We start from the raw sequence: 25031 nt of genomic DNA, 5'->3' as shown, positions 1-25031 counted from the left end.
TCATTGTTGTTGAATGTACACAAAGTTAGATTCATTCATTCAGACATACATAGTCGTATGATGTAGTGTTATGACTCCTCTGTGTTGTTTGACCTTGTGTGTCACTGTGATCTATCCATACATAGTGCACTACTTTTGACTAGAGCCCAATTTGTCCTGGTCAGAAGTAGTGCACTACATAGGGAATAAGGTGCCATTCGGGACCCAGAACATTGTGCGTGTTGCAGACTGACTAGCATTCTGTGTGGTAGTGACTCAGACCTGCTAGTTTTCACAGTCCTGTATTAGTTGAGCACAGAGCACAGGGCCGTCTACTAGGAACCTGTGAAGTCTTTAACCCTGACTGTGGGCCTAACCCACACATACGCACACACGCACTTAGGGAAAGGTGATAGGAGGGAGAACACACTACACAGAGAGGAATGCAACAGAAAAACACTGACTAACCTTCATTTCCCGTACCTGGAACCCCACTAAAGCTTTTAATCTAGCACAGGCTGAGAGTGGAAACACTCACACAGGTACACCTAGCTACACGCGCACGCACACGCACCCACACACACCTGGTGTCAGGAGATGTCCTGTGTTGAAGTGTCTCCTACTCTTAGAGATCTCTCTGCCCCATACTATCAGTCTGATCCCGTCAGACTAGGATGAATAAAGTGTAGGTTTGACTAATCCTCCACTTGCCGCGAGGCCAAATCCCTATCTGTCTGACGCTTCAGTCTCTCCTTCCCTTTCTCTCTCCAAGGTGGTTTAACACCACCAGAGCCTTTCTCAGAAGTTTCTTTCTTTATGGCATCTGCTGACCTAACTATCATTTGGGAATTTGCGGTTGGCACCAAAACTACTTTGTGTTCCTCCCAAGGTCTTCGTGTCAAGGTCTTGTATTTGATTCAGGCAAACTAGACCTTGTGATAAATATGTAGGCTCATGAGGGCTCTTATTGCCTTTGACCTCTGATCTGGTTCCATATCAAATAAAATGTCATTGTATTTGTCACATGCTTTGTAAACAACAGGTGTGGACTAACAGTGAAATACTTACTTCTGGGCCCTTCCCAACAATGCAGAGAAAAAAAATGATAACACATGGAATACATACATAATGAGTAATGACAACTTGACTATATACAGGGAGTACCAGCACCGAGTCAATGTGTACATACATATAAGTAGGGGTAAAGTGACTAGAATAGATAGATAATGAACAGTAGCAGCAGCAGAAGAATATGTGATGAGTCAAAAGAGTTGGTTGCAAAGTGTGGTCAATGCAGATAGTCCGGGTAGCTATTCGGTTAACTATTGAGCAGTCTTATGGCTTGGGGGAAGTGGTAGAAAAATTACCCAATTATCATACTTGAGTAAAAGTATAGCTAACTTAATATAAGGTTACTCAAGTAAAAGTGAAAGTCACCCAGTAAAATACTACTTGAGTAAAAGTTTTAAATTATTTGGTTTTAAATATACTTAAGTATCAAAAGTAAATGTAATTGCTAAAATATACTTAAGTATCAAGAGTACAAGAATAAATCATTTTGAATTTCTTATATTAAGCAAAGCAGACGGCACTATTTTCTTGTTTTAAAAATGTACAGATAACCAGGAGCACACTCCAACACTGCGACAATATTTACAAAATATGCATTTGTGTTTAGTGAGTCCACCAGACCATAGGCAGTAGGGATGACCACGTGTTCTCTTGATAAGTGCGTGAATTTCACAATTTTCCTGTTCTGCTCAGCGTTCAAAATGTAAGGAGTACTTTAGGTTGTCAGGGAAAATGTATGGAATGAAAAGTACAATATTTTCTTTAGGAATGTAGTGATGTAAAAGTTGTCAAATATAAATTGTAAAGTAAAGATACCCCAAAAAACTACTTAAGTAGTACTTTAAATTATTTTTAATTAAGTACTTTACACCACTGCTTGGGGTTAGAAGCTGTTCAGGGTCCTGTTGGTTCCAGACTTGTCGTACAGTAGCAGAGAGAACAGTCTATGACTTGGGGGGCTGGAGAATTTGACCATTTTTAGGGCCTCATGTGTAATCTGATGATTTTCAAGTAGACCTTAATATACTGTTTTATTACAAATCTGTATGGGCTTCCGTTCATAGGAGGCTTATTGTGGCACCAGTACATATCACTTGGAGGTGTATGTGTGAGTGTGTATCTGCATATGCGTGCATGTTCATCCCAATGTCTTATTATCCGTCTCTGAAAGGTCACCTTTAGATGACAGACTTCCTCCCTTGCCTCCTCCCCATCTCTCCCCCACTCAGATCTGCCTCCCTTCCAGTCCGCCCTCTCTCTCACTTTTTCTCTCTCTTTCTCTCTCTTTCTCTCTCTCTCTCTTTCTCTCTCTCTCTCTCTCTCTCTCTCTCTCTCTCTCTCTCTCTCTCTCTTTCTCTCTCTCTTTCTCTCTCTCTTTCTCTCTCTCTCTCTCTCTCTCTCTTTCTCTCTCTCTCTCTCTCTCTTTCTCTTTCTCTCTCTCTCTCTTTCTCTCTCTCTCTCTCTCTCTCTTTCTCTCACTCTCTCTCCCCAGACAGCTTTTAATAATTTATTTAAGGCCAAGTTCGCTCGCTTCATTCACCTCCATTTTCTTATTTAACTCGAGATGATAGAGAAAGAGATGGGGGGAGCGAGGGGAAAGGGAGACAGCGAGGATGGGGGGGAGAGAGAGAGAGGAAGGAAAGAGAGGACGGAGGGAGAGCGATAGACTTTAGTGGAGTCTGACACAACATTACATTGGGATCAAGCAACCGGTTAGTCAGCTAGCGGGCCTCAGACGAGCTCTGCTCTAGCCGCAGCTCGCTTGTCAATCTTTCATTACATAGTCCTGTTTTGATGGCCTTTTCTGGGGTTCAAGGTTGGCCTGTTTAAAGACAGGGAGAGCTGTCCTGTCCGCTGAGTAGCTACCAAGAGTGAGAGTTTACTGTACGTACACGGATGCATACACACACACACACAATAATGGAGAGCTGACACACTTCTCTGAGGTAAATGACAACACACAATTTACACCCACTATTTGACTCTACTGCTGTGACGCCGAGAGGAGAAACTGTGTTTGACTTTGTCCCTGGGTGTATTGATGACCAGAAGGGCCAAGTGCCAGTAGTTACCCCACCTGCACATATACAAACACCGAACAGCCCAGCCCGTGGGATTAGAGGATTACGGAGGAAAAGACTCCCAACATGAAAGCGGATTCTTCTAACTGATCAGCAAGACAGACGGCCAGCAGATCAATCAGGTCTCTGTGAGGCAGAGGGTTATTGCAGCCCCGGCTAGCACGGCCGCTCTGCACAGGCAACAGCTAGCTAACACTGCTTGGCTAATCAATGAAGAACTGCCCATTTGTTAGCACCTTCAAAGACTGACAGAAAACAAACCGTCCCTCTTGCATCATCAACTTCTTGCTTGTCTCACCCAGCCCTCCCTCCGCTCTGATCTGCTATACACGCCACACCACAACTCATTTCTCACTCTTAGTCTCTCGCACCTCTCTGATTCAGAGGGGTTGGGTTGAATGGACAACTGACTAGGAATCTCCCTTATCCCTTTCCCCTTTCTCTCTCTCTCTCTCTCTCTCTCTCTCTCTCTCTCTCTCTCTCTCTCTCTCTCTCTCTCTCTCTCTCAACTCCACCCTCTCCCTCTCTCCTTAGCTTAGTGGCACTGCCCAGCATTCACTGTACATATCTCTCCCTCTCTCCTTAGCTTAGTGGCACTGCCCAGCATTCACTGTACATCTCTCTCCCTCTCTCCTTAGTTTAGTGGCACTGCCCAGCATTCACTGTACATATCTCTCCCTCTCTCCTTAGCTTAGTGGCACTGCCCAGCATTCACTGTACATCTCTCTCCCTCTCTCCTTAGCTTAGTGGCACTGCCCAGCATTCACTGTACATCTCTCTCCCTCTCTCCTTAGTTTAGTGGCACTGCCCAGCATTCACTGTACATCTCTCTCCCTCTCTCCTTAGTTTAGTGGCACTGCCCAGCATTCACTGTACATCTCTCTCCCGCTCCTTTCTTTACCTTGTTTTGGTTTTCAATGATTGCCTGAAAATGGATTCCTTCCTGTTTTCCACATTACGAGGGTGTACAGGAATTAGTTGAAGTTAGTTTTTCAGGCACACCCATTGCTGACAGGTGTATAAAATTGAGCAAACAGCCATGTAATCTCCATAGACAAAAACTGGCAGTAGAATGGCCTTTCAGTGATTTTCAGCGTGGTAACGTCATAGGATGCCACCTTTCCAACAAGTCAGTTTGTCAAATTTCTGCCATGCTAGAGCTGCCCCGGTCAACTGTAAGAGCTGTTATTGTGATTTGGTAACTTCTAGGAGCAACAGCAGCTCAGCCGCGAAGTGATAGGCCTCACAAGCTCACAGTACGGGACCGCTGAAGTAAAATAAATTGTCTGTCCTCAGTTGCCACACTCACTCCCGAGTTCCAAACTGCCTCTGAAAGCAACGTCAGCACAATAACTGTTCATTGGGAGCTTCATGAAATGGGTTTCCGTGCCCGAGCAGCCGCACACAAGCCTAAAATCACCATGCATTGAAAGCGTCAGCTGGAGTGGTGTAATGATTGGACTTTGAGCAGTGGAAACGTGTTCTCTGGAGTAATGAATCATGCTTCACCATCTGGCAGCCCGACGGACGAACCTGGGTTTGGCGGATGCCAGGAGAACGGTACCTGCCCCAATGCAGAGAGCCAACTGTAAAGTTTGGAGGAATAATGGTCTTGGGCTGTTTTTCATGGTTCAGGCTAGGCCCCATAGTTCCAGTGAAGGGAAATCTTAACGCTACAGCACACAATGACATTCTAGACGATTCTGTGCTTCCAACTTTGTTGCAACATTTTGGGAAAGGCCCTTTCCTGTTTCAGCATGTCAATGCCCCCATGCACAAGGCGAGGTCCATACAGAAATGGTCTGTCGAGATCGGTGTGGAAGAACTTGACTGGTTAAGGTCAGGCACAGAGCCCTGACCTTAACCACATCGAACACCTTTGGGATGAAATGGAACTCCTACTGCGAGCCTGGCCTAAACGCCCAACATCAGTGCCCGACCTCACTAATGCTCTTGTGGCTGAATGGAAGCCAGTCACTTCAGCAATGTTCCAGCATCTAGTGGAAAGCCCTCCCATAAGAGTGGAGGCTGTTATAGCAGCAAAGGGGGGAACAAATCCTTATTAATGCCCATGGTTTTGGAATGAGATGTTTGACGGGCAGATGTCTACATACTTTTGCTCATGTAGTGTATCTACAGTCGTGGCCAAAAGTTTTGAGAATGACACAAATATTACATTTCACAAAGTCTGCTGCCTCAGTTTGTATGATGGCAATTTGCATATACTCCATAATGTTATGAAGAGAGATCAGATGAATTGCAATTCATTGCAAAGTCCCTCTTTGCCATGCAAATGAACTAAAGCCCTCAAAACATTGCCACTGCATTTCAGCCCAGACACAAAAGGACCAGCTGACATCATGTCAGTGATTCTCTCGTTAACACAGGTGTGAGTGTTGACGAGGACAAGGCTGGAGATCACTCTGTCATGCTGACTGAGTTCGAATAACAGACTGGAAGCTTCAAAAGGAGGGTGGGGGTTGGAATCATTGTTCTTCCTCTGTCAACCATGGTTAGCTGCAAGGAAACACATGTCGTCATAATTGCTTTGCACAAAAAGGGCTTCATCAGGCAAGGATATTGCTGCCAGTAAGATTACACCTAAATCAACCATTTATCGGATCATCAAGAACTTCAAGGAGCGCGGTTCAATTGTTGTGAAGAAGGCTTCAGGGCGCCCAAGAAAGTCCAGCAAGCGCCAGGACCGTCTCCTAAAGTTGATTCAGCTGCGGGATCGGGGCACAACCAGTACAGAGCTTGCTCAGGAATGGCAGCAGGCAAGTATAAGTGCATCTGCACACACAAGAAGGGCAGCAAAGAAGCCACTTCTCTCCAGGAAATACATCAGGGACAGACTGATATTCTGCAAAGGGTACAGGGATTGGACTGCTGAGGACTGGGGTAATGTAATTTTCTCTGATGAATCCCCTTTCTGATTGTTTGGGGCATCATGAAAAAATCTTGTCCGGAGAAGACAAGGTGAGCACTACTATCAGAAATGTGTCATGCCAACAGTAAAGCCCATTCATCTGTGGGGTTGCTCCTCAGCCAAGGGAGTGGGCTCACTCACAATTTTGCCTAAGAACACAGCCATGAATAAAGAATGGTACCAACTTCTCCCAACCATCCAGGAACAGTTTGGTGACGAACAATGCCTTTTCCAGCATGATGGAGCACCTTGCCATAATGCAAAAGTGATAACTAAGTTGTTCAGGGAACAAAACATCAATATTTTGGGTCCATGGCCAGGAAACTCCCCAGACCTTAATCCCATTGAGAACTTGTTGTCAATCCTCAAGAGGCGGGTGGACAGGATGTGGCCCAGAAGTTAATTGACAGAAGTTAATTGACAGCATGCCAGGGCGGATTGCAGAGGTCTTGAAAAAGAAGGGTCAACATTGCAAATATTGACTCTGCATCAACTTCATGTAATTGTCAATAAAAGCCTTTGGCACTTATGAAATGCTTGTAATTATACTTCAGTATTCCACAGTAACATCTGAATATCTGAAAACACTGAAGCAGCAAACTTTGTGGAAATTCATATTTGTGTCATTCTCAAAACCTTTGGCCACGACTGTACAATACAACATTTGTAAAACCACAAAACAAAAATATTACAATGTACGTCTGTGTGTGTTGAGAGTGTGTGTGTCTCCACAGTCTTCACAAGTTGTTCCATAAGTTGCAGTTTTATCTGTTTTTTAACCTGATTTTACTGCTTGCTTGAGTTACCTGTGGTGGAATAGAGTTCCATGTAGTACTGTGCGTTTCCTACAGTGCACGCACGCACACACACAAACACCCACACGCACGCATGCACACACACACACACACACACAGATGGTTAGGTAAAGCACCATCTTCAGCCCACAAACTCACTATTCATAAATAAATGGCTGACTGAAATATGAATAAAATACAATATGCCTGATAGCCATCTAGGCTTTAGTATCCTTGAAAGAGCCTCTGCCTTAACTGTCAGGCCTAGACAACCTCTGTGTTATGGCCACTTCTGACCAAATAGATCACTCTGCCACATCATATTCTGATAGTTAGATTTTTTATTTAACACTTATTTTACCAGGTAAGTTGACTGAGAACAAACACATTCTCAGCAAAGACCTGGGAAATAGTTACAGGGGATGAATGAGCCAAACTAGGAATTTAGCCAGGACACCGGGGTTAACACCCCTACGATAAGTGCCATGAGATCTTTAGTGACCACAGAGAGTCAGGACACCCGTTTAACATCCCAGCCAAAAGACAGCACCCTACAGAGGGTAATGTCCCGAATCACTACCCTGCACTGGCCCTCCAACACCACTCCTAGGAGCATCTGGTCTCCGATCCAGGGACTGACCAGGACCAACCCTGCTTAGCTTCAGAAGCAAGCCAGCAGTGGGATGCAGGGTGGTATGCAGGGTGGTATGATGATGAGAATATATTGTAACTGCGTATGGAGTGCAGCCTCAGACCTTGTAGGGTGTGTGTGAGTTCAGCTGAAGACCACATACAGTAGGGTGTACCCCTGGTGACGGGGTTACATATCCAGTCTCAGCCCTTCTCATCTATCTGTCCCTCTATGTGCATCTCCCAACCTCATTTCAGACTGTGCTGTCAAATAATAAAGCATGCGTAAGGTGGTCAGCACACCGATCTCCTTAAATAAAAGGTTTTGGTGTCCTCTCCTCCGATCCTTAACCATCTCTCCTTGTCTCTCTCTAGGAGCAGAGCCCCAGTAACCAGACGTCTCTGGCCATGATGCAGGAGCCCCAGGAGATGGTGGAGGAGACGGTCACCATCGAGGAGGACCCTGGCACGCCCACCTCCCATGTGTCCGTTGTCACCTCCGACGACGGCACCACACGACGCACAGAAACCAAGGTACTGGGGGAAGCCAAGGTGACACACAGATCACATTAGGTAGTAGGTAACCATGCGCTGAATGAGAAGGAACTCAAGGCTCACACACTAGATTTCAATTTTAATGTGACAAATTGTTTGGGGTAGGTGCAACCCTGTGAAATATATGTAGCAGGTTTCTGCAGTAAAACAGCATGATGGCTGTTTTATGATAACTCTGTTATCATAAAAGTTAAGGTTTGTAAGGCCAAAAGTGAAGATCTGTAAGGCCCGTAATCCTTTAGCGAGATGTGTTTTCTATCCTTTTCCCTAACCCAGATGTTGTCTTATTTCTTGGTGCTCATTCTGTATCAGCTCCTACAGTATTTTGTGTTGCAGGTTATTTTTTCTTGATTGTCCTCTTGTGTTTTGTTGTTTCTATATAAGGATATGTCAACTAACCTGAAGGTGAGTTGGAACCCCCCCATCACTTTACTATCAACTCACGTCACCATTTTGTGTATGCCCATGTCAGCCACTCCCTCAACCCTGTCACACAGTCTGTCACTCTTACAGCATCACAGCCACCCCAACGCTGCACAGCTCCAGTACTCCTACCGTTACTGGCATTCCTAAACACAGCTCACAGCTTTCCCCCTTCAGTCAGCCCTGCTCCACGCTATGCACACTACCTCTCCAGACAGTGTCTCAGTGCAGTGTGGTTACATCCCGAATGGCACCCTGTTCCCTATATAGTGCACTATAGCCCAGAGCTCTGGACAAAAGTAGTGCACTATATGAGGAGTTAGGTGCCATTTGGGACGCAGCTTGGGACTTGCCCCACATCTCCAGTGAAGCAGAGATGTGTTCTGTTCTGACAGTCTGGTTCCCGAGGGAGGGACCCTACGGAGGGACCAAGGGTAGAGCTGCTGGCACACTAGAGACACTACCGAGTTTGTAATTAAACAGACCAGCTAATCGCTCTGTTTCACTGTGTGTGTGTTGCTATCCTATTTACTGTAGGGGATTGGACACACTCACTCACGCACACAGAACTAATGAAACATAGTCAAGGGCTAGGGCTTGGGGAACGAGAGTCACTGTTTTTAAGGACACTTAATTCCACAGGGACGAGACAGAGGATGCTTTTTGGAAGTTATTTTGAAGGGAAGAAACAGATTCATCTAGATGTAAGCCTTGGAAGAGACGGTTTTGAGTTTGCTTTATAATTGTGGCAAATGTATTGGCAAGGCAGCTTGTGATGCAATTCTGCACACGTGATGTTTCCAGACTGATCTTCACATCTCTCTCATCTTTTCAATTGATGTATTATTGGCTTCCTTTCAACAGGATGCTACAGCTAGCTACACACTGCATTTCCTTGAATGCCTTCTGAGTATCCCCTCCAAGCACAGCAAGATGAAACACTAGGATTTCACATCACTCTGCTTTTGGAAATGCATGTTTTTTAATGATAAACACATTTGCACACAAGGCAAGCAGCAGTATAGGCAGCAGTATCAGTAGCCAGCCACCACACCTAATCAAACAGACCATAACAAGGCCTGTGAATTAAGTGACGTTTAAAGGCTAACTAAAGCTTAACTTTCTACCCGCTCCAGCTGTAAAGGAGTGAGTCAGTGTGCTGGCTGGTATGTGGAACTAGCTAACTGGTGAGAAGGGAAGGAGCTCCACCACACACACACACACACACACACACACAAAGGAAGTGGCTCCACCACGTCCATCCTCCATCTCCCTCCCAATACACTGTGCTTTTCTTTGGACATTCTCCAGCTGCACTCTGGCTGAATGGTGAATGTTTGGTGAAACGCTACCACTGTTCTTTAAAATCGATAAATAAAACTATCAAAAGCAGTGGCATTCCACCCTGTCGTGTGGATGGGAGTTAATGAGGGTTTAAGGCAGGCCAAATAAACAAATGAAACACAACAGGGAGAAAGGTGTGAAGGGAAAGAACGAAAGCCACTCTGATACAAATTGCAAATAAATTTGATATGCGATTTTACCCTGTCGTTTTTTGGTGATCTTTTATTCCTATGTTATTGAATCATGTATTTTCAACTGTAAAGCCCAGTACTACTGATTGACCACCTCGGCCCTCAACACTTTCCCATAGGTGACCAAGGTGATCAAAACCATCACCCGCCGCAGGTACCTGCCAGTGACGGTCACAGAGACCCTGGTGGTGCCAGGAGGTTCCATCACCCCGCAGTCCAAACCCAGCACCCCGGTGCCCACCCCTTCTCCCACCCCCTCCCCATCAGAGACAGACCCAGTAAAGAAAACAAAGGCACCCAAACGTCTGGTTTGTGGCTTGAAGTGAACCCCCAACCCCTCCCACTTGCACCTCCCTGACCCTAAACCTCCCTAAATGCTTACACTAACCCCCAGCCTGTGTGTTAGTTTGAGCTCTGTCTGTCTATAGAAGTTGAATGTGGCAGAGATTGTGAAAGTGTTACAGCACTATAAAGACTGAAAGTGATGCCTGCCCTCCCTTTCTCCTCCCCTTTTAACAGCCTAACAGTTGGTAAACATATGCCACAGTTTGACTGCAGGCACCTTTCATTATGGCAAGGTAGCACGCTGCCTTCGCCACATGGCCTCGAAACACACACCAGCATTTAGAGATTCTCTTTTAGCCTGTTTACAGTGATCTAGTTGGGCGCTCTCTGAAGCACCATCCTCAGTCCCAGTAGTGCTTGTTTAGCGTGTTGTGATCTTCCAACAGATCAGAGTTCTGTTTGAAACCTGTCTTGCGTTTTTTCGTGCTGTACCAGCGAAAGCTCTTTAGAAGTCATGTTAGCACAAACATGAAGTGTATGTCTAGGCTTCTCTCCCTGGCTGAGTTGAAACAAGGCCTTGTTCAAGATGGAAGGAATTTGGGCCACTGCAGATTTTCAGCTTGTGGTGGATTAGGACCATAACCAGGATTGAAGAACACTGCTGTATAGTTCAGAGTAGTGATCCTCAACCCCAGATCTTAGAGGTCATTTCGACACTTCAGCACAGTGTAGCAGGCATGAGGTCGTTTTAAGTGAAGAGACCTAGTCCCACCCAGGTCTGTACTCAATTACCATCACCACCTCCATTGAAATGAATGGCAATAAAAGTCCCCTAATCGACCAGCTCAGAAGAGAAGCCAGCCTGTCATTTCAAGGCCAGTGGTGGCCTTGTGCTCAAGCTGTTTCATTAAGTTAAGAACCAGAAAAAGGCTTTATTTTTAACATGAAAGGGATGATTATGTGTGAGTTACATGCAAAGCGAAGGGGGAGCGGCTATGCCAGTGTAGTGTGAAGTAACAAAAGAAGGGTGAGCTTTAGATGTTATGGATGCACCGAAATGATTCACGAAGAAGAAATGAACCTTGACATGACTTAAAGTCGACAGTTTTCTGCCCGTTAGAATTTAAAATAGCTCACAGTTCGAGAAACGGACAGTGTGTGAACAAACTAAAGTCTTTGTGAAAATGGGATGAAGATTACATTTTTAATGAGTGTGAATGTTTTGTTCCCTGCTTCCTCTTTTGAGGAGATATGTTTAGTACTTTGAGGTTCCTTGTTATTATTTCATGCCTTTGATAAAATTCTGTATATAAATATGACTATAAACCTGGTATATTATAATTATGAGTTCAGCAAAGTGGTTGGATCACAAAATGTAACTAATCAGAAACCAGTCTCTTTCTGTGTTCATGTGAAAAAGCTCATTTCAGTGAAGTACTTGTCTGCCAGTTGAGTGGGAATGAACCATCTCTGTGCATCTTGTCAGGCAAAACACGAATTGTATCAGAGTCAGACATAGGGCCCCCTCCAATGACGATTCATTTTCATCAACCTCATTAATTTTGAAGATTAATTTATAGCCGCGGACAAAATAGCCAATTATCGGCACTGCAGAATTCACTGGGCAGCAAATTGGTTTCTGTATCGGTGCTGAACCTTAGGAGGAGGTGAGATGCTGCTAGCCCTCCCTGACTGCCAGACAGTTTCAGCACTCTCAGACAAGTAGGAGTGTGATTTGTTAAGGACAAGGTGTATAGACATATACAGTGCCTTGCGAAAGTATTCGCCCCCCTTGAACTTTGCGACCTTTTGCCACATTTCAGGCTTCAAACATAAAGATATAAAACTGTATTTTTTTGTGAAGAATCAACAACAAGTGGGACACAATCATGAAGTGGAACGACATTTATTGGATATTTCAACCTTTTTAACAAATCAAAAACTGAAAAATTGGGCGTGTAAAATGATTCAGCCCCTTTACTTTCAGTGCAGCAAACTCTCTCCAGAAGTTCAGTGAGGATCTCTGAATGATCCAATGTTGACCTAAATGACTAATGATGATAAATACAATCCACCTGTGTGTAATCAAGTCTCCGTATAAATGCACCTGCACTGTGATAGTCTCAGAGGTCCGTTAAAAGCGCAGAGAGCATCATGAAGAACAAGGAACACACCAGGCAGGTCCGAGATACTGTCGTGAAGAAGATTAAAGCCGGATTTGGATACAAAAAGATTTCCCAAGCTTTAAACATCCCAAGGAGCACTGTGAAAGCGATAATATTGAAATGGAAGGAGTATCAGACCACTGCAAATCTACCAAGACCTGGCCGTCCCTCTAAACTTTCAGCTCATACAAGGAGAAGACTGATCAGAGATGCAGCCAAGAGGCCCATGATCACTCTGGATGAACTGCAGAGATCTACAGCTGAGGTGGGAGACTCTGTCCATAGGACAACAATCAGTCGTATATTGCACCACTCTGGCCTTTATGGAAGAGTGGCAAGAAGAAAGCCATTTCTTAAAGATATCCATAAAAAGTGTTGTTTAAAGTTTGCCACAAGCCACCTGGGAGACACACCAAACATGTGGAAGAAGGTGCTCTGGTCAGATGAAACCAAAATTGAACTTTTTGGCAACAATGCAAAACGTTATGTTTGGCGTAAAAGCAACACAGCTCATCACCCTGAACACACCATCCCCACTGTCAAACATGGTGGTGGCAGCATCATGGTTTGGGCCTGCTTTTCTTCAGCAGGGACAGGGAAGATGGTTAAAATTGATGGGAAGATGGATGGAGCCAAATACAGGACCATTCTGGAAGAAAACCTGATGGAGTCTGCAAAAGACCTGAGACTGGGATGGAGATTTGTCTTCCAACAATGATCCAAAACATAAAGCAAAATCTACAATGGAATGGTTCAAAAATAAACATATCCAGGTGTTAGAATGGCCAAGTCAAAGTCCAGACCTGAATCCAATCGAGAATCTGTGGAAAGAACTGAAAACTGCTGTTCACAAATTCTCTCCATCCAACCTCACTGAGCTCGAGCTGTTTTGCAAGGAGGAATGGGAAAAAATGTCGGTCTCTCGATGTGCAAAACTGATAGAGACATACCCCAAGCGACTTACAGCTGTAATCGCAGCAAAAGGTGGTGCTACAGTTTTTGATTTGTTAAAAAAGTTTGAAATATCCAATAAATGTCGTTCCACTTCATGATTGTGTCCCACTTGTTGTTGATTCTTCACAAAAAAATACAGTTTTATATCTTTATGTGTGAAGCCTGAAATGTGGCAAAAGGTCGCAAAGTTCAAGGGGGCCGAATACTTTCGCAAGGCACTGTATATATACAGTTTACTATAAGACCGTCACAGTTACCAGTTATGATTCTTAATTCGTCCCAAACTGCACCTTATTCCCTTGGTAGTGTACTACCAAAGCCCTATGGGCTCTTGTCAAAAGTAGTGTACTGTATAGGGACAGGGTGCCTTTTGGGCTGCAGATTCTGACCATGCACCTTAAGTGGAAGTCAAGGTTCTGCGCTCTGCATCCAAGGCTGTTGTCCTACTACTGCACTGAACAGTAAGGCTGTTGTCCTACTACTGCACTGAACAGTAAGGCTGTTGTCCTACTACTGCACTGAACAGTAAGGCTGTTGTCCTACTACTGCACTGAACAGATGCTCTTGGAACTATTATTGGAACATGTCACAGAAACGCAACCTTACTTCCAACACAACCTAGCCTCAAGTTTTTCTAATAGAAATGAATTAAAGGCAATGGTATGACATTTTCTTGTCACTGAGTTTCCCAATGCATGACTTTGACCTGTTGTTGACAATGCCTGCGGTCTGATCAGTGTGATACTAACAACTTCAGAGGTCACTCTTTAAAGAAACAACACTCATCTCATTCCTCAGCCTCTCTCTCACTGTGTGGCATCGGCATCCCACTTTCCAGTCCGTGTGATTCAACAGGCTACATCGGTGTGCTGTGTCCACGCTGTGTCTCAGTCCTAACCACCTGTCTCTCACTGTGGGTAACCTCGTCCCCAGGCTCAGTTGTTGCCCTATAGAGAGAGCCGTCTGGGGATGAGATTAATCTGTGGTCTCTCTGTCTGGTGGGACACCTCAACATACTGTTCAGTACAGTCCTGTCCAGTTGATCAGAATGCTTCAACATTGTTCTCATCAACTGTTGCTCATGGTGTGGCCCATACACACGACACAGACTTAGTAACGGATGAACTACTAATGTAATGGGGATTAGGTAATCAGTTGTTATCTCTGTCTTTGTGACCTCGTCTCCTCCTCTAGGTGACTAAGATGGTGAAGACGGTGACCACGCGGACGGTTCGCCAGGTGCCCCTGGGCCCCGACGGCCTGCCCCTGCCTGAGGGCTCGTCCCCGCTGGGCAGCTACACAGACTCCATCGACCGGCGCTACCTGAAGAATGGCGAGCGCTACATCACCACGCCGCAGGCCACCTCCACACTCACACGCTCCTACAACAACTACAACGACTCCTACAGCGACGCACTCCCCCCCGACGCTGGTGGGAGTCAGTATGGTGGGCGCCACTACGGCCTCCATGACGGCTACGGCATTGGAGACGCAACGGACAACTACGGCAGCCTGTCCCGCGGAGTCAACTTCCGGCCACCCCGCTACCCCTACGCTATGGCTAACAGCTATCGGCCAGAGAACAGCTACGGGACCCTACCCATCCGGAAGGATGACTATGGCCACGTGGCCCAGCCCCAGGTCCCCATGGGCAGCAGCAGTGTGGACCTGAACCGTTCGCAGCCAGAACGCTTCCAGCCAGAGCCCTACGGACTGGAGGATGACCGCCGCAGCCTGGGCCCCGAGGAGGAGGAGCCCTATGACCTGGAGCCTGACTACTCCACTGCTAGCCGGCGCCAAGGCACGCTGCCAGGCACCAACCGCGGCAGAACCATGAGAGAGCCGCTCCGCGACGGGCCACGCATCAGGTGAGAACGAGAGACGTGACAGAATGCTGTCTGTTTTTAGTTAACTGAAAATGTATAGATGACCTTTGTTCTGTGAGTGGAAGATAGGATTGGACTGGTTTTGTTTTGTTTTGGTTTAGGGTGTCTGAAAAGACCTTGAAAACAGGTCTTCCTTGTTACTTAAATGTTGAGTAAAACTTTAACCATATATAAGATATTAATAAATTGTGTGTTCACCATCTGTTAATCATTACTCCCATATTTACCATTTACTTATTATTAGTTTTCTTTTTGCAGTCCCTGATCTAAAGTGAGCGCTATTTATACATTATAGATACTTTCTAAATGTTTTGAGTGATCAGTGTAATTTCTCACAAAAAGATGGGCATGCTATTGGTAGACTTTCCAGCAGTACCTGGTCGAAGAATAATCACACAACACAGGATGTTTAAGGAAATATAAATGTGTGAATAAATACCTACTAACATTTATAAATGTGAGTGTAATGATTAGTAAATGGTGAACACACAATATATAAATTCATTATAAATGGTTTATTAGGTACCCTTAAAATAAAGTGTGTCATGACTGTCCACGGGAATCCAAATAGGTCAGATCAGGTTTGCAACGAATAACTTCAATCAGACCCCCTCTCACCCAAGAGGGGGAAAGAAAAACCAGTGGGGGTTAACAACTCATGCCCTGTTGTAAATCAAGAAGATTCAGGTCTGTGCTCTCAAGATTCACCAAAGGAATGTACTTACTTTCAACAGACTTTTTCCCGCTAAAACTCTAACATGTTCAAAAGAGAATACTGGAACAATAACACAGAACGTGGGGAATAGTCAGAGGCGATCTATAGAACACTAATGTCATTTTTTTAATGTCAATAAAAAATGTATAAAGGAAATATTGTAACTTGGAAAGTATACCCACTACATATACTATGCGTTGTGCATCTATTATGAACAATTATGAAAGTGTTTTTGTTAGGAGAGGGATGTAAATTTGAGAAGCTATGAGATATAATTGTTTTCCATAAACTTTGCACATTGAGTAGTTACCACCCGGAGTGAGGTCAGGGAGCATGCCAGCCTGCCGGAACCTCGCCGTTTGAGCAAACTGTATAAATGATGGGTTAAGAAAAAACACATTCGACCAGAAAGACGTGAAGCTGCAGCTCCACGTTTAAAGTAGTTTGAAATTTGAATCTCAACACGAGGTGGAGATGATAAACTCCCCTCCCGGACAATCACTGGTACAGCTGGTTAGCTGTCCTAAGTAAAGTATCTTTGAAAGCTAATTTAAGTAGGACCATTCTGTTACTCTGCTAAAACCATTGTATAATGCTACTCTCATTAACGAACTGGGGAACCATCGACACGGCTGGCTAGCCTATCTTCAAAGAAGCATCTTCAAGAGCGAATGTAAGGAAAATCAACTCTGTAGTTCTGTTCAGGACTACACTACATGTCACCGGATACCGGATATCTACAAAGAAGAACAACAGTAGAAGATTTGTTGGAACCATTTTGAACAATCAGAGCCTTACAAGCATGCCGTGAAAAGGCCCAACCCCCTTTCCAAGGCGGCCCTGTTCACCAAGAGATCCACCGTGATCCCAGGCATTTCACATAAAGACATTCAAGATTTCTTACTCAAAGCGGGCAGCGGTTTGTGTGCAAAGTAACAATTAAACATAGTTAGTTAATTAGATAAATAACAGTCTTCAGATTAATGTTAAAGTCATTTCTCTACAAGTGTTACCAGGTGAAGTATATGTAGCCAGGATTAAGACTCGAGCAGGGGGGCGAGTAGCATTTTAGCTGTGAGAGTTGTTGATTGAGTGTAGCCAGCCATGTGTGTCGTCCTCGCTGCAGAAGACACAGGTTCTTTCCTCTGTAGGTGACGCACAAGGAGGATTAGTTCTATGCATGGCTACAGTACAGGCATAGTCTGATACATGACAAGAATAGTTTGCTCAAGATTAGGCAAATTAAGAATACATGTCTTGTTCTTCCAGCATGGGTGAGAAACAACTGTGTGTGTGTGTGTACATTTAAAGACAGATGTCTTTTCTCATTGACTGATTCCTACAGAGAAGGTCTGAAGGGAAGAGAGCTTTTGATTTCCATTTTCATGCAAATGGCTGTTGAACGTGTGTTTCTGTCAGAAAGAGAGACTGATAGAAAGAGGTAGGGAAATAGAGAAAGAGAGCGAGAGAAAGAGAGCGAGAGAGAGAGAGAGAGAGAGAGAGAGAGAGGCAGTTAGACAGAGAGAGAGAGGCAGTCAGACAGAGAGAGAGGCAGTCAGACAGAGAGAGAGGCAGTCAGAGAGAGAGAGGCAGTCAGACAGAGAAATAGAGAGAGAGGCAGTCACAGAGAGAGAGAGAGAGAGAGAGAGAGAGAGGCAGTCAGACAGAGAGAGAGAGGCAGTCAGACAGAGAGAGGCAGTCAGACAGAGAGAGAGAGTGAGAGGCAGTTAGACAGAGAAATAGAGAGAGAGAGAGAGAGAGGCAGTCAGACAGAGAGGCAGTCAGACAGAGAGAGAGAGGCAGTCAGACAGAGATATAGAGGCAGTTAGAGAGAGAGAGGCAGTCAGACAGAGAAAGAGAGAGAGAGACAGTCAGACAGAGAAAGAGAGAGAGAGACAGACAGAGAAAGAGAGAGAGAGGCAGTCAGACAGAGAGAGAGAGAGAGAGAGAGAGAGAGAGAGAGAGAGGCAGTCAGACAGAGAGAGAGAGGCAGTCAGAGAGAGAGAGGCAGTCAGACAGAGAAAGAGAGAGAGACAGTCAGACAGAGAAAGAGAGAGAGACAGTCAGACAGAGAAAGAGAGAGAGAGACAGTCAGACAGAGAAAGAGAGAGTGAGGCAGTTAGAGAGAGAGGCAGTCAGACAGAGAAAGAGAGAGAGGCAGTTAGACAGAGAAATAGAGAGAGAGAGAGAGAGAGAGAGAGAGAGAGAGAGAGAGAGAGAGAGAGGCAGTCAGACATACAGAGAAATAGAGAGAGAGGCAGTCAGACAGAGAGAGAGAGGCAGTCAGACAGAGAGAGAGGCAGTCAGACAGAGAGAGAGAGAGAGGCAGTCAGACAGAGAGAGAGGCAGTTAGACAGCGAGAGAGAGAGAGAGAGAGGCAGTCAGACAGAGAAAGAGAGAGAGAGGCAGTTAGACAGAGAAATAGAGAAAGAGAGAGGCAGTCAGACAGAGAAAGAGAGAGAGAGGCAGTTAGACAGAGAAATATATATATATATATATAGAGAGAGAGAGAGAGAGAGAGAGAGAGAGACAGTCAGACAGAGAGAGAGAGAGGCAGTCAGACAGAGAGAGAGAGAGGCAGTCAGACAGAGAAAGAGAGAGAGGCAGTCAGACAGAGAGAGAGAGAGAGAGAGAGAGGCAGTCAGACAGAGAGAGAGAGAGAGAGAGACAGACAGACAGAGAGAGAGAGAGAGAGAGGCAGTCAGACAGAGAGAGAGAGAGAGAGCGAAATGCTTGCATGGAGGTAGAGAGAGAGAGAGAGAGAGTTAAATACAGGCTCCAGTGTTGTCCATCTTCTTCCTTGAGCCTCCTCACTGGACTGTCATTAACAGGTCTGTAACCTCTGGCTCCATCTGCCAGAAAACAGACAGTTAGCCTCTGACAAAGACCCCAAAATGGACCCTTGTCTCCTAATAACACCACCATATCTCCCTTTGTGATTGTGCAGTCCTCCAGGCCACACCAATGTCTACTTTTCCTGTACTCTGTAGCACAAGAAAGAAACTTCAAGCATGCTTGACTTAGGACAGGCGCAGGACGGGGAGCAGTGTGTGTTTTAAAGACCTTTTCTTTTTATCGGTGATCTGTGAAAGATGGATTTATTAATTTCCATTGGAAGAGAAATTAAATGTGGGCCTTGAGCCAGTTTTAAGGGAATTGAACTGAGGAGGTTTGTGAGGGAGGAAGATAGGAATCCTATGTGTGGGTGTGTGCGTGCGTGCTCTTTCTGTCATGTAGATGTTCAAAGGTGATGTAGAGGAGCAGTGTAGCAGCCTCTGACAGTGTCGGGCTGAGTGTCTGGGACATTCCTAATCACACACACAGGCAGCATGGTGATGTGTTGTATTTATGCCTAGCACAGGACAGGGAAGTACAAATTGAAGGTGCTTCCCTTTAATCAGAGATTCCGTCTGCATGGAATGCTCATGCATGCACACACACACACACACACACACACACACACACACACACACACACACACACACACACACACACACACACACACACACACACACACACACACACACACACACATGCACACACACACACACGCGCGCACACACACACACACACACAAACGCACACACAGCCAGAAATTGATTCACTCCACTATTGGCTTGAGGAGAAGCGGTTGCTGTGACAGGCAATTTGTACTGTACGCTACATGTTTCACAACATACTAATACATACAAGCACACACACACCTGATTAGGCACTTGACAGGTGGCTAGCTCTCTGATTAATTTCACGAGGCAATACCCTCGTCATTTCTTTGGGAAAAACATAACATGCCATCTTTCCCTGTCTTTCCAACACACACCATCACTGATATCACCTGCTGTGTCACCTATCAAACAAACAGTAACACATCTGTAATACAGTCTCTCTCTCTCTGTCTGACTGCCCCTCTCTCTCTTCCTCTGTCTGACTGCCTTTCTTTCTCTCTGTCTGACAGCCCCTCTCTCTCTCTCTCTCTCTCTGTCTGTCTGTCTGCCTCTCAATTCAATTCAATTCAAGGGCTTTATTGGCATGGGAAACATGTGTTAACATTGCCAAAGCAAGTGAGGTAGACAACATACAAAGTGAATATATAAAGTGAAAAACAACAAAAATGAACAGTAAACGTTACACATACAGAAGTTTCAAAACAGTAAAGACATTACAAATGTCATATTATATATATATATACAGTGTTTTAACAATGTACAAATGGTTAAAGGACACAAGATAAAATAAATAAGCATAAATATGGGTTGTATTTACAATGGTGTTTGTTCTTCACTGGTTGCCCTTTTCTCGTGGCAACAGGTCACAAATCTTGCTGCTGTGATGGCACACTGTGGAATTTCACCCAGTAGATATGGGAGTTTATCCAAATTGGATTTGTTTTCGAATTCTTTGTGGATCTGTGTAATCTGAGGGAAATATGTCTCTCTAATATGGTCATACATTGGGCAGGAGGTTAGGAAGTGCAGCTCAGTTTCCACCTCATTTTGTGGGCAGTGAGCACATAGCCTGTCTTCTCTTGAGAGCCATGTCTGCCTACGGCGGCCTTTCTCAATAGCAAGGCTATGCTCACTGAGTCTGTACATAGTCAAGGCTTTCCTTAATTTTGGGTCAGTCACAGTGGTCAGGTATTCTGCCGCTGTGTACTCTCTGTGTAGGACCAAATAGCATTCTAGTTTGCTCTGTTTTTTTGTTAATTCTTTCCAATGTGTTAAGTAGTTATCTTTTTGTTTTCTCATGATTTGGTTGGGTCTAATTGTGCTGCTGTCCTGGGGCTCTGTAGTGTGTGTTTGTGTTTGTGAACAGAGCCCCAGGACCAGCTTGCTTAGGGGACTCTTCTCCAGGTTCATCTCTCTGTAGGTGATGGCTTTGTTATGGAAGGTTTGTGAATCGCTTCCTTTTAGGTGGTTGTAGAATTTAACAGCTCTTTTCTGGATTTTGATAATTAGTGGGTATCGGCCTAATTCTGCTCTGCATGCATTATTTGGTGTTCTACGTTGTACACGGAGGATATTTTTGCAGAATTCTGCGTGCAGAGTCTCAATTTGGTGTTTGTCCCATTTTGTGAAGTCTTGGTTGGTGAGCGGACCCCAGACCTCACAACCATAAAGGGCAATGGGCTCTATGACTGATTCAAGTATTTTTTGCCAAATCCTAATTGGTATGTTGAAATTTATGTTTCTTTTGATGGCATAGAATGCCCTTCTTGCCTTGTCTCTCAGATCGTTCACAGCTTTGTGGAAGTTACCTGTGGTGCTGATGTTTAGGCCAAGGTATGTATAGTTTTTTGTGTGCTCTAGGGCAACAGTGTCTAGATGGAATTTGTATTTGTGGTCCTGGTGACTGGACCTTTTTTGGAACACCATTATTTTGGTCTTACTGAGATTTACTGTCAGGGCCCAGGTCTGACAGAATCTGTGCATAAGATCTAGGTGCTGCTGTAGGCCCTCCTTGGTTGGTGACAGAAGCACCAGATCATCAGCAAACAGCAGACATTTGACTTCGGATTCTAGCAGGGGGAGGCCGGGTGCTGCAGACTTTTATAGTGCCCGCGCCAATTCGTTGATATATATGTTGAAGAGGGTGGGGCTTAAGCTGCATCCCTGTCTAACCCCACGACCCTGTGTGAAGAAATGTGTGTGTTTTTTGCCAATTTTAACCGCACACTTGTTGTTTGTGTACATGGATTTATAATGTCGTATGTTTTACCCCCAACACCACTTTCCATCAGTTTGTATAGCAGACCCTCATGCCAGATTGAGTCGAAGGCTTTTTTGAAATCAACAAAGCATGAGAAGACTTTGCCTTTGTTTTGGTTTGTTTGGTTGTCAATTAGGGTGTGCAGGGTGAATACATGGTCTGTTGTACGGTAATTTGGTAAAAAGCCAATTTGACATCTGCTCAGTACATTGTTTTCATTGAGGAAATGTACGAGTCTGCTGTTAATAATAATGCAGAGTATTTTCCCAAGGTTACTGTTGACAGATATTATTTATTGGGGTCAAATTTGTCAAATTTGTCTCCACTTTTGTGGATTGGGGTGATCAGTCCTTGGTTCCAAATATTGGGGAAGATGCCAGAGCTAAGTATGATGTTAAAGAGTTTTAGTATAGCCAATTGGAATTTGTTGTCTGTATATTTGATCATTTCATTGAGGATACCATCAACACCACAGGCCTTTTTGGGTTGGAGGGTTTTTATTTTGTCCTGTAACTCTTTCAATGTAATTGGAGAATCCAGTGGGTTCTGGTAGTCTTTAATAGTTGATTCTAAGATCTGTATTTGATCATGTATATGTTTTTGCTCTTTATTCTTTGTTATAGAGCCAAAAAGATTGGAGAAGTGGTTTACCCATACATCTCCATTTTGGATAGATAATTCTTCGTGTTGTTGTTTGTTTAGTGTTTTCCAATTTTCCCAGAAGTGGTTAGAGTCTATTGATTCTTCAATTGCATTGAGCTGATTTCTGACATGCTGTTCCTTCTTTTTCCGTAGTGTATTTCTGTATTGTTTTAGTGATTCACCATAGTGAAGGCGTAGACTCAGGTTTTCCGGGTCTCTATGTTTTTGGTTGGACAGGTTTCTCAATTTCTTTCTTAGATTTTTGCATTCTTCATCAAACCATTTGTCATTATTGTAAATTCTCTTCGGTTTTCTATTTGAGATTTTTTGATTTGATAGGGAAGCTGAGAGGTCAAATATACTGTTAAGATTTTCTACTGCCAAGTTTACACCTTCACTATTACAGTGGAACGTTTTACCCAGGAAATTGTCTAAAAGGGATTGAATTTGTTGTTGCCTAATTGTTTTTTGGTAGGTTTCCAAACTGCATTCCTTCCATCTATAGCATTTCTTAATGTTACTCAGTTCCTTTGGCTTTGATGCCTCATGATTGAGTATTGCTCTGTTTAAGTAGACTGTGATTTTGCTGTGGTCTGATAGGGGTGTCAGTGGGCTGACTGTGAACGCTCTGAGAGACTCTGGGTTGAGGTCAGTGATAAAGTAGTCTACAGTACTACTGCCAAGAGATGAGCTATAGGTGTACCTACTATAGGAGTCCCCTCGAAGCCTACCGTTGACTATGTACATACCCAGCGTGCGACAGAGCTGCAGGAGTTGTGACCCGTTTTTGTTGGTTATATGTTGTCATAGTTGTGCCTAGGGGGGCATATGTGGGAGGGAATGCTGTCACCTCCAGGCAGGTGTTTGTCCCCCTGTGTGCTGAGGGTGTCAGGTTCTTGTCCGGTTACTGGCATTTAGGTCGCCACAGACTAGTACATGTCCCTGGGCCTGGAAATGATTGATTTCCCCCTCCAGGATGGAGAAGCTGTCTTCATTAAAATATGGGGATTCTACTGGTAGGTAGCACACAGGAGGACATTTTTCTCTGTTAGGATCATTTCTTTTTGAATTTCTAGCCAAATGTAGAATGTTCCTGTTTTGATTAATTTAATGGAGTGAGTTAGGTCTGCTCTATACCAAATTAGCATACCCCCTGAGTCCCTTCCCTGTTTCACACCTGGTAGTTTGGTGGATGGGACTACCAGCTCTCTGTAACCTAGAGGGCAACCAGTGGGTCCATCTCCTCTATACCAGGTTTCTTGCAGGATGACAATGTCTGTATTACCGATTTCTTTGGTGAAGTCCGGGTTTCTGCTCTTTAGGCCAAAGGCAGATGACCTCAGGCCTTGTTATTCCAGGATAATATAGTGAAGGCTTTTTGTTCCATAGAGTGTCCAATGTTGTTGGTCGTGGTTTGGCCTCAGGCCAGTAAGTGTGAGCAGAGCCTGCTGACAGTCTCTCTCTCTCTCTCTCTCTCTCTCTCTTCCTCTGTCTGACTGCCTCTCTCTCTCTCTTTCTCTCTCTCTCTTTCTCTCTCTCTCTCTCTCTCTCTCTCTCTCTCTCTCTCTCTCTCTCTCTCTCTCTCTCTCTCTCTCTCTCTCTCTCTCTCTCTCTCTCTCTCTCTCTCTCTCTCTCTCTCTCTCTCTCTCTCTCTCTCTCTCTCTCTCTCTCTCTCTCTCTCTCTCTCTCTCTCTCTCTCTCTCTCTCTCTCTCTCTCTCTCTCTCTCTCTCTCCTCTCTCTCTCTCTCTCTCTCTCTCTCTCTCACACACACTCATTAGTATGTCTCCGAGAACATAATACAATATCGATGTTGCTGTAATGAATGTGTGTATATTCTAGTCGCTTTGGGAACCGTCAATTAAAAGGAAAATAAAATTAAGATGTTTAGCGCAAAAATGGTTTCCTGCGCTATCGTCGACCATACATTAGATCAACATGGTGGAGTTCTAGTCATCTATTACAGGGTAGGAGGGACGAACTGGGCCGCCCAAACTTGTAGTCTTTAGTTAGGTGTGTGTGTCCAAATTGAATTGTACAGTATGTGGGTGTTCTGTCCCCCCTCTCACTTGGTGTGTGTGTGTGGGTGTGTTTCTACCCATTCTCTCTTTCTTTCATCCTTTGTGTGTACATGTGTGCTTCTATATATGTATGTGTGTGTGTGTGTGTATATGTGTGTGTATATTTGTGTGTATATTTGTGTGTTTGTTTGTGTATTTGTGTGTGTATATGTGTGTGTATATTTGTGTGTGTATATGTGTGTGTGTGGTTGTCAGCATGATTAATAGCTGCTTTTGAACTCTGCCAGACAATGGCGATGTCTTGAGCCAATCTCAAATCGCTCATCTCTCCCTGGTGTGACCGGGGCCATGCTGCAACTGCCTGCCCACCTCCCCCTGCCATGGGGCCTCCAGGGGTCACCATCAGCAGGCCTCCAGGGGCTTCTGGGCCCCTCCTCCCCATCTACCTTAATGGAGAGGGGACATGTCACATGAGAGAGAGAGAGAGAGAGAGAGAGAGAGAGAGAGAGAGAGAGAGAGAGAGAGAGAGAGAGAGACCAGTACTCCGCTGAGAGCCTGCCAAGACTAGAAGTGTATAGCTTTTAGCATGAGACAGATATCTTTCTTCTGTCTTATTTGAAGTTTGTCACAAGAAGTTGCCCAATGATGGGGAAACTAAGTTC

General features: G+C 44.6%; 1 protein-coding gene across 34 annotated transcripts in view; it reads left to right on the top strand.

Moving 5' to 3' along the window:
• The window catches only part of arvcfb (ARVCF delta catenin family member b), a 364251-nt gene that overhangs the window by 243428 nt on the left and 95792 nt on the right, over positions 1–25031 (top strand). For 17 of the 34 annotated variants that reach the window (XR_004210758.1, XM_031829809.1, XM_031829811.1 and 14 more), the window contains 4 exons: positions 7860–8018; positions 8424–8444; positions 10117–10275; positions 14596–15269. Coding sequence is in view for 33 of the 34 variants with exons in the window: in XM_031829809.1 (XP_031685669.1) it covers positions 7860–8018; positions 8424–8444; positions 10117–10275; positions 14596–15269 (1013 nt within the window). In the remaining variant the exon portion in view is untranslated. The remainder of the gene's footprint in view (positions 1–7859; positions 8019–8423; positions 8445–10116; positions 10276–14595; positions 15270–25031) is intronic. The other 17 variants (XM_031829817.1, XM_031829839.1, XM_031829827.1 and 14 more) reach the window with 2 other exon arrangements.

The sequence above is a fragment of the Oncorhynchus kisutch genome, linkage group LG8 (genome assembly GCF_002021735.2).
Source record: "Oncorhynchus kisutch isolate 150728-3 linkage group LG8, Okis_V2, whole genome shotgun sequence".
In the NCBI taxonomy this organism is placed as follows: Eukaryota; Metazoa; Chordata; class Actinopteri; order Salmoniformes; family Salmonidae; genus Oncorhynchus; species Oncorhynchus kisutch.
Note: the sequence above shows the minus strand (reverse complement) of the source record. Positions and strands in the feature narration are given on the sequence as shown.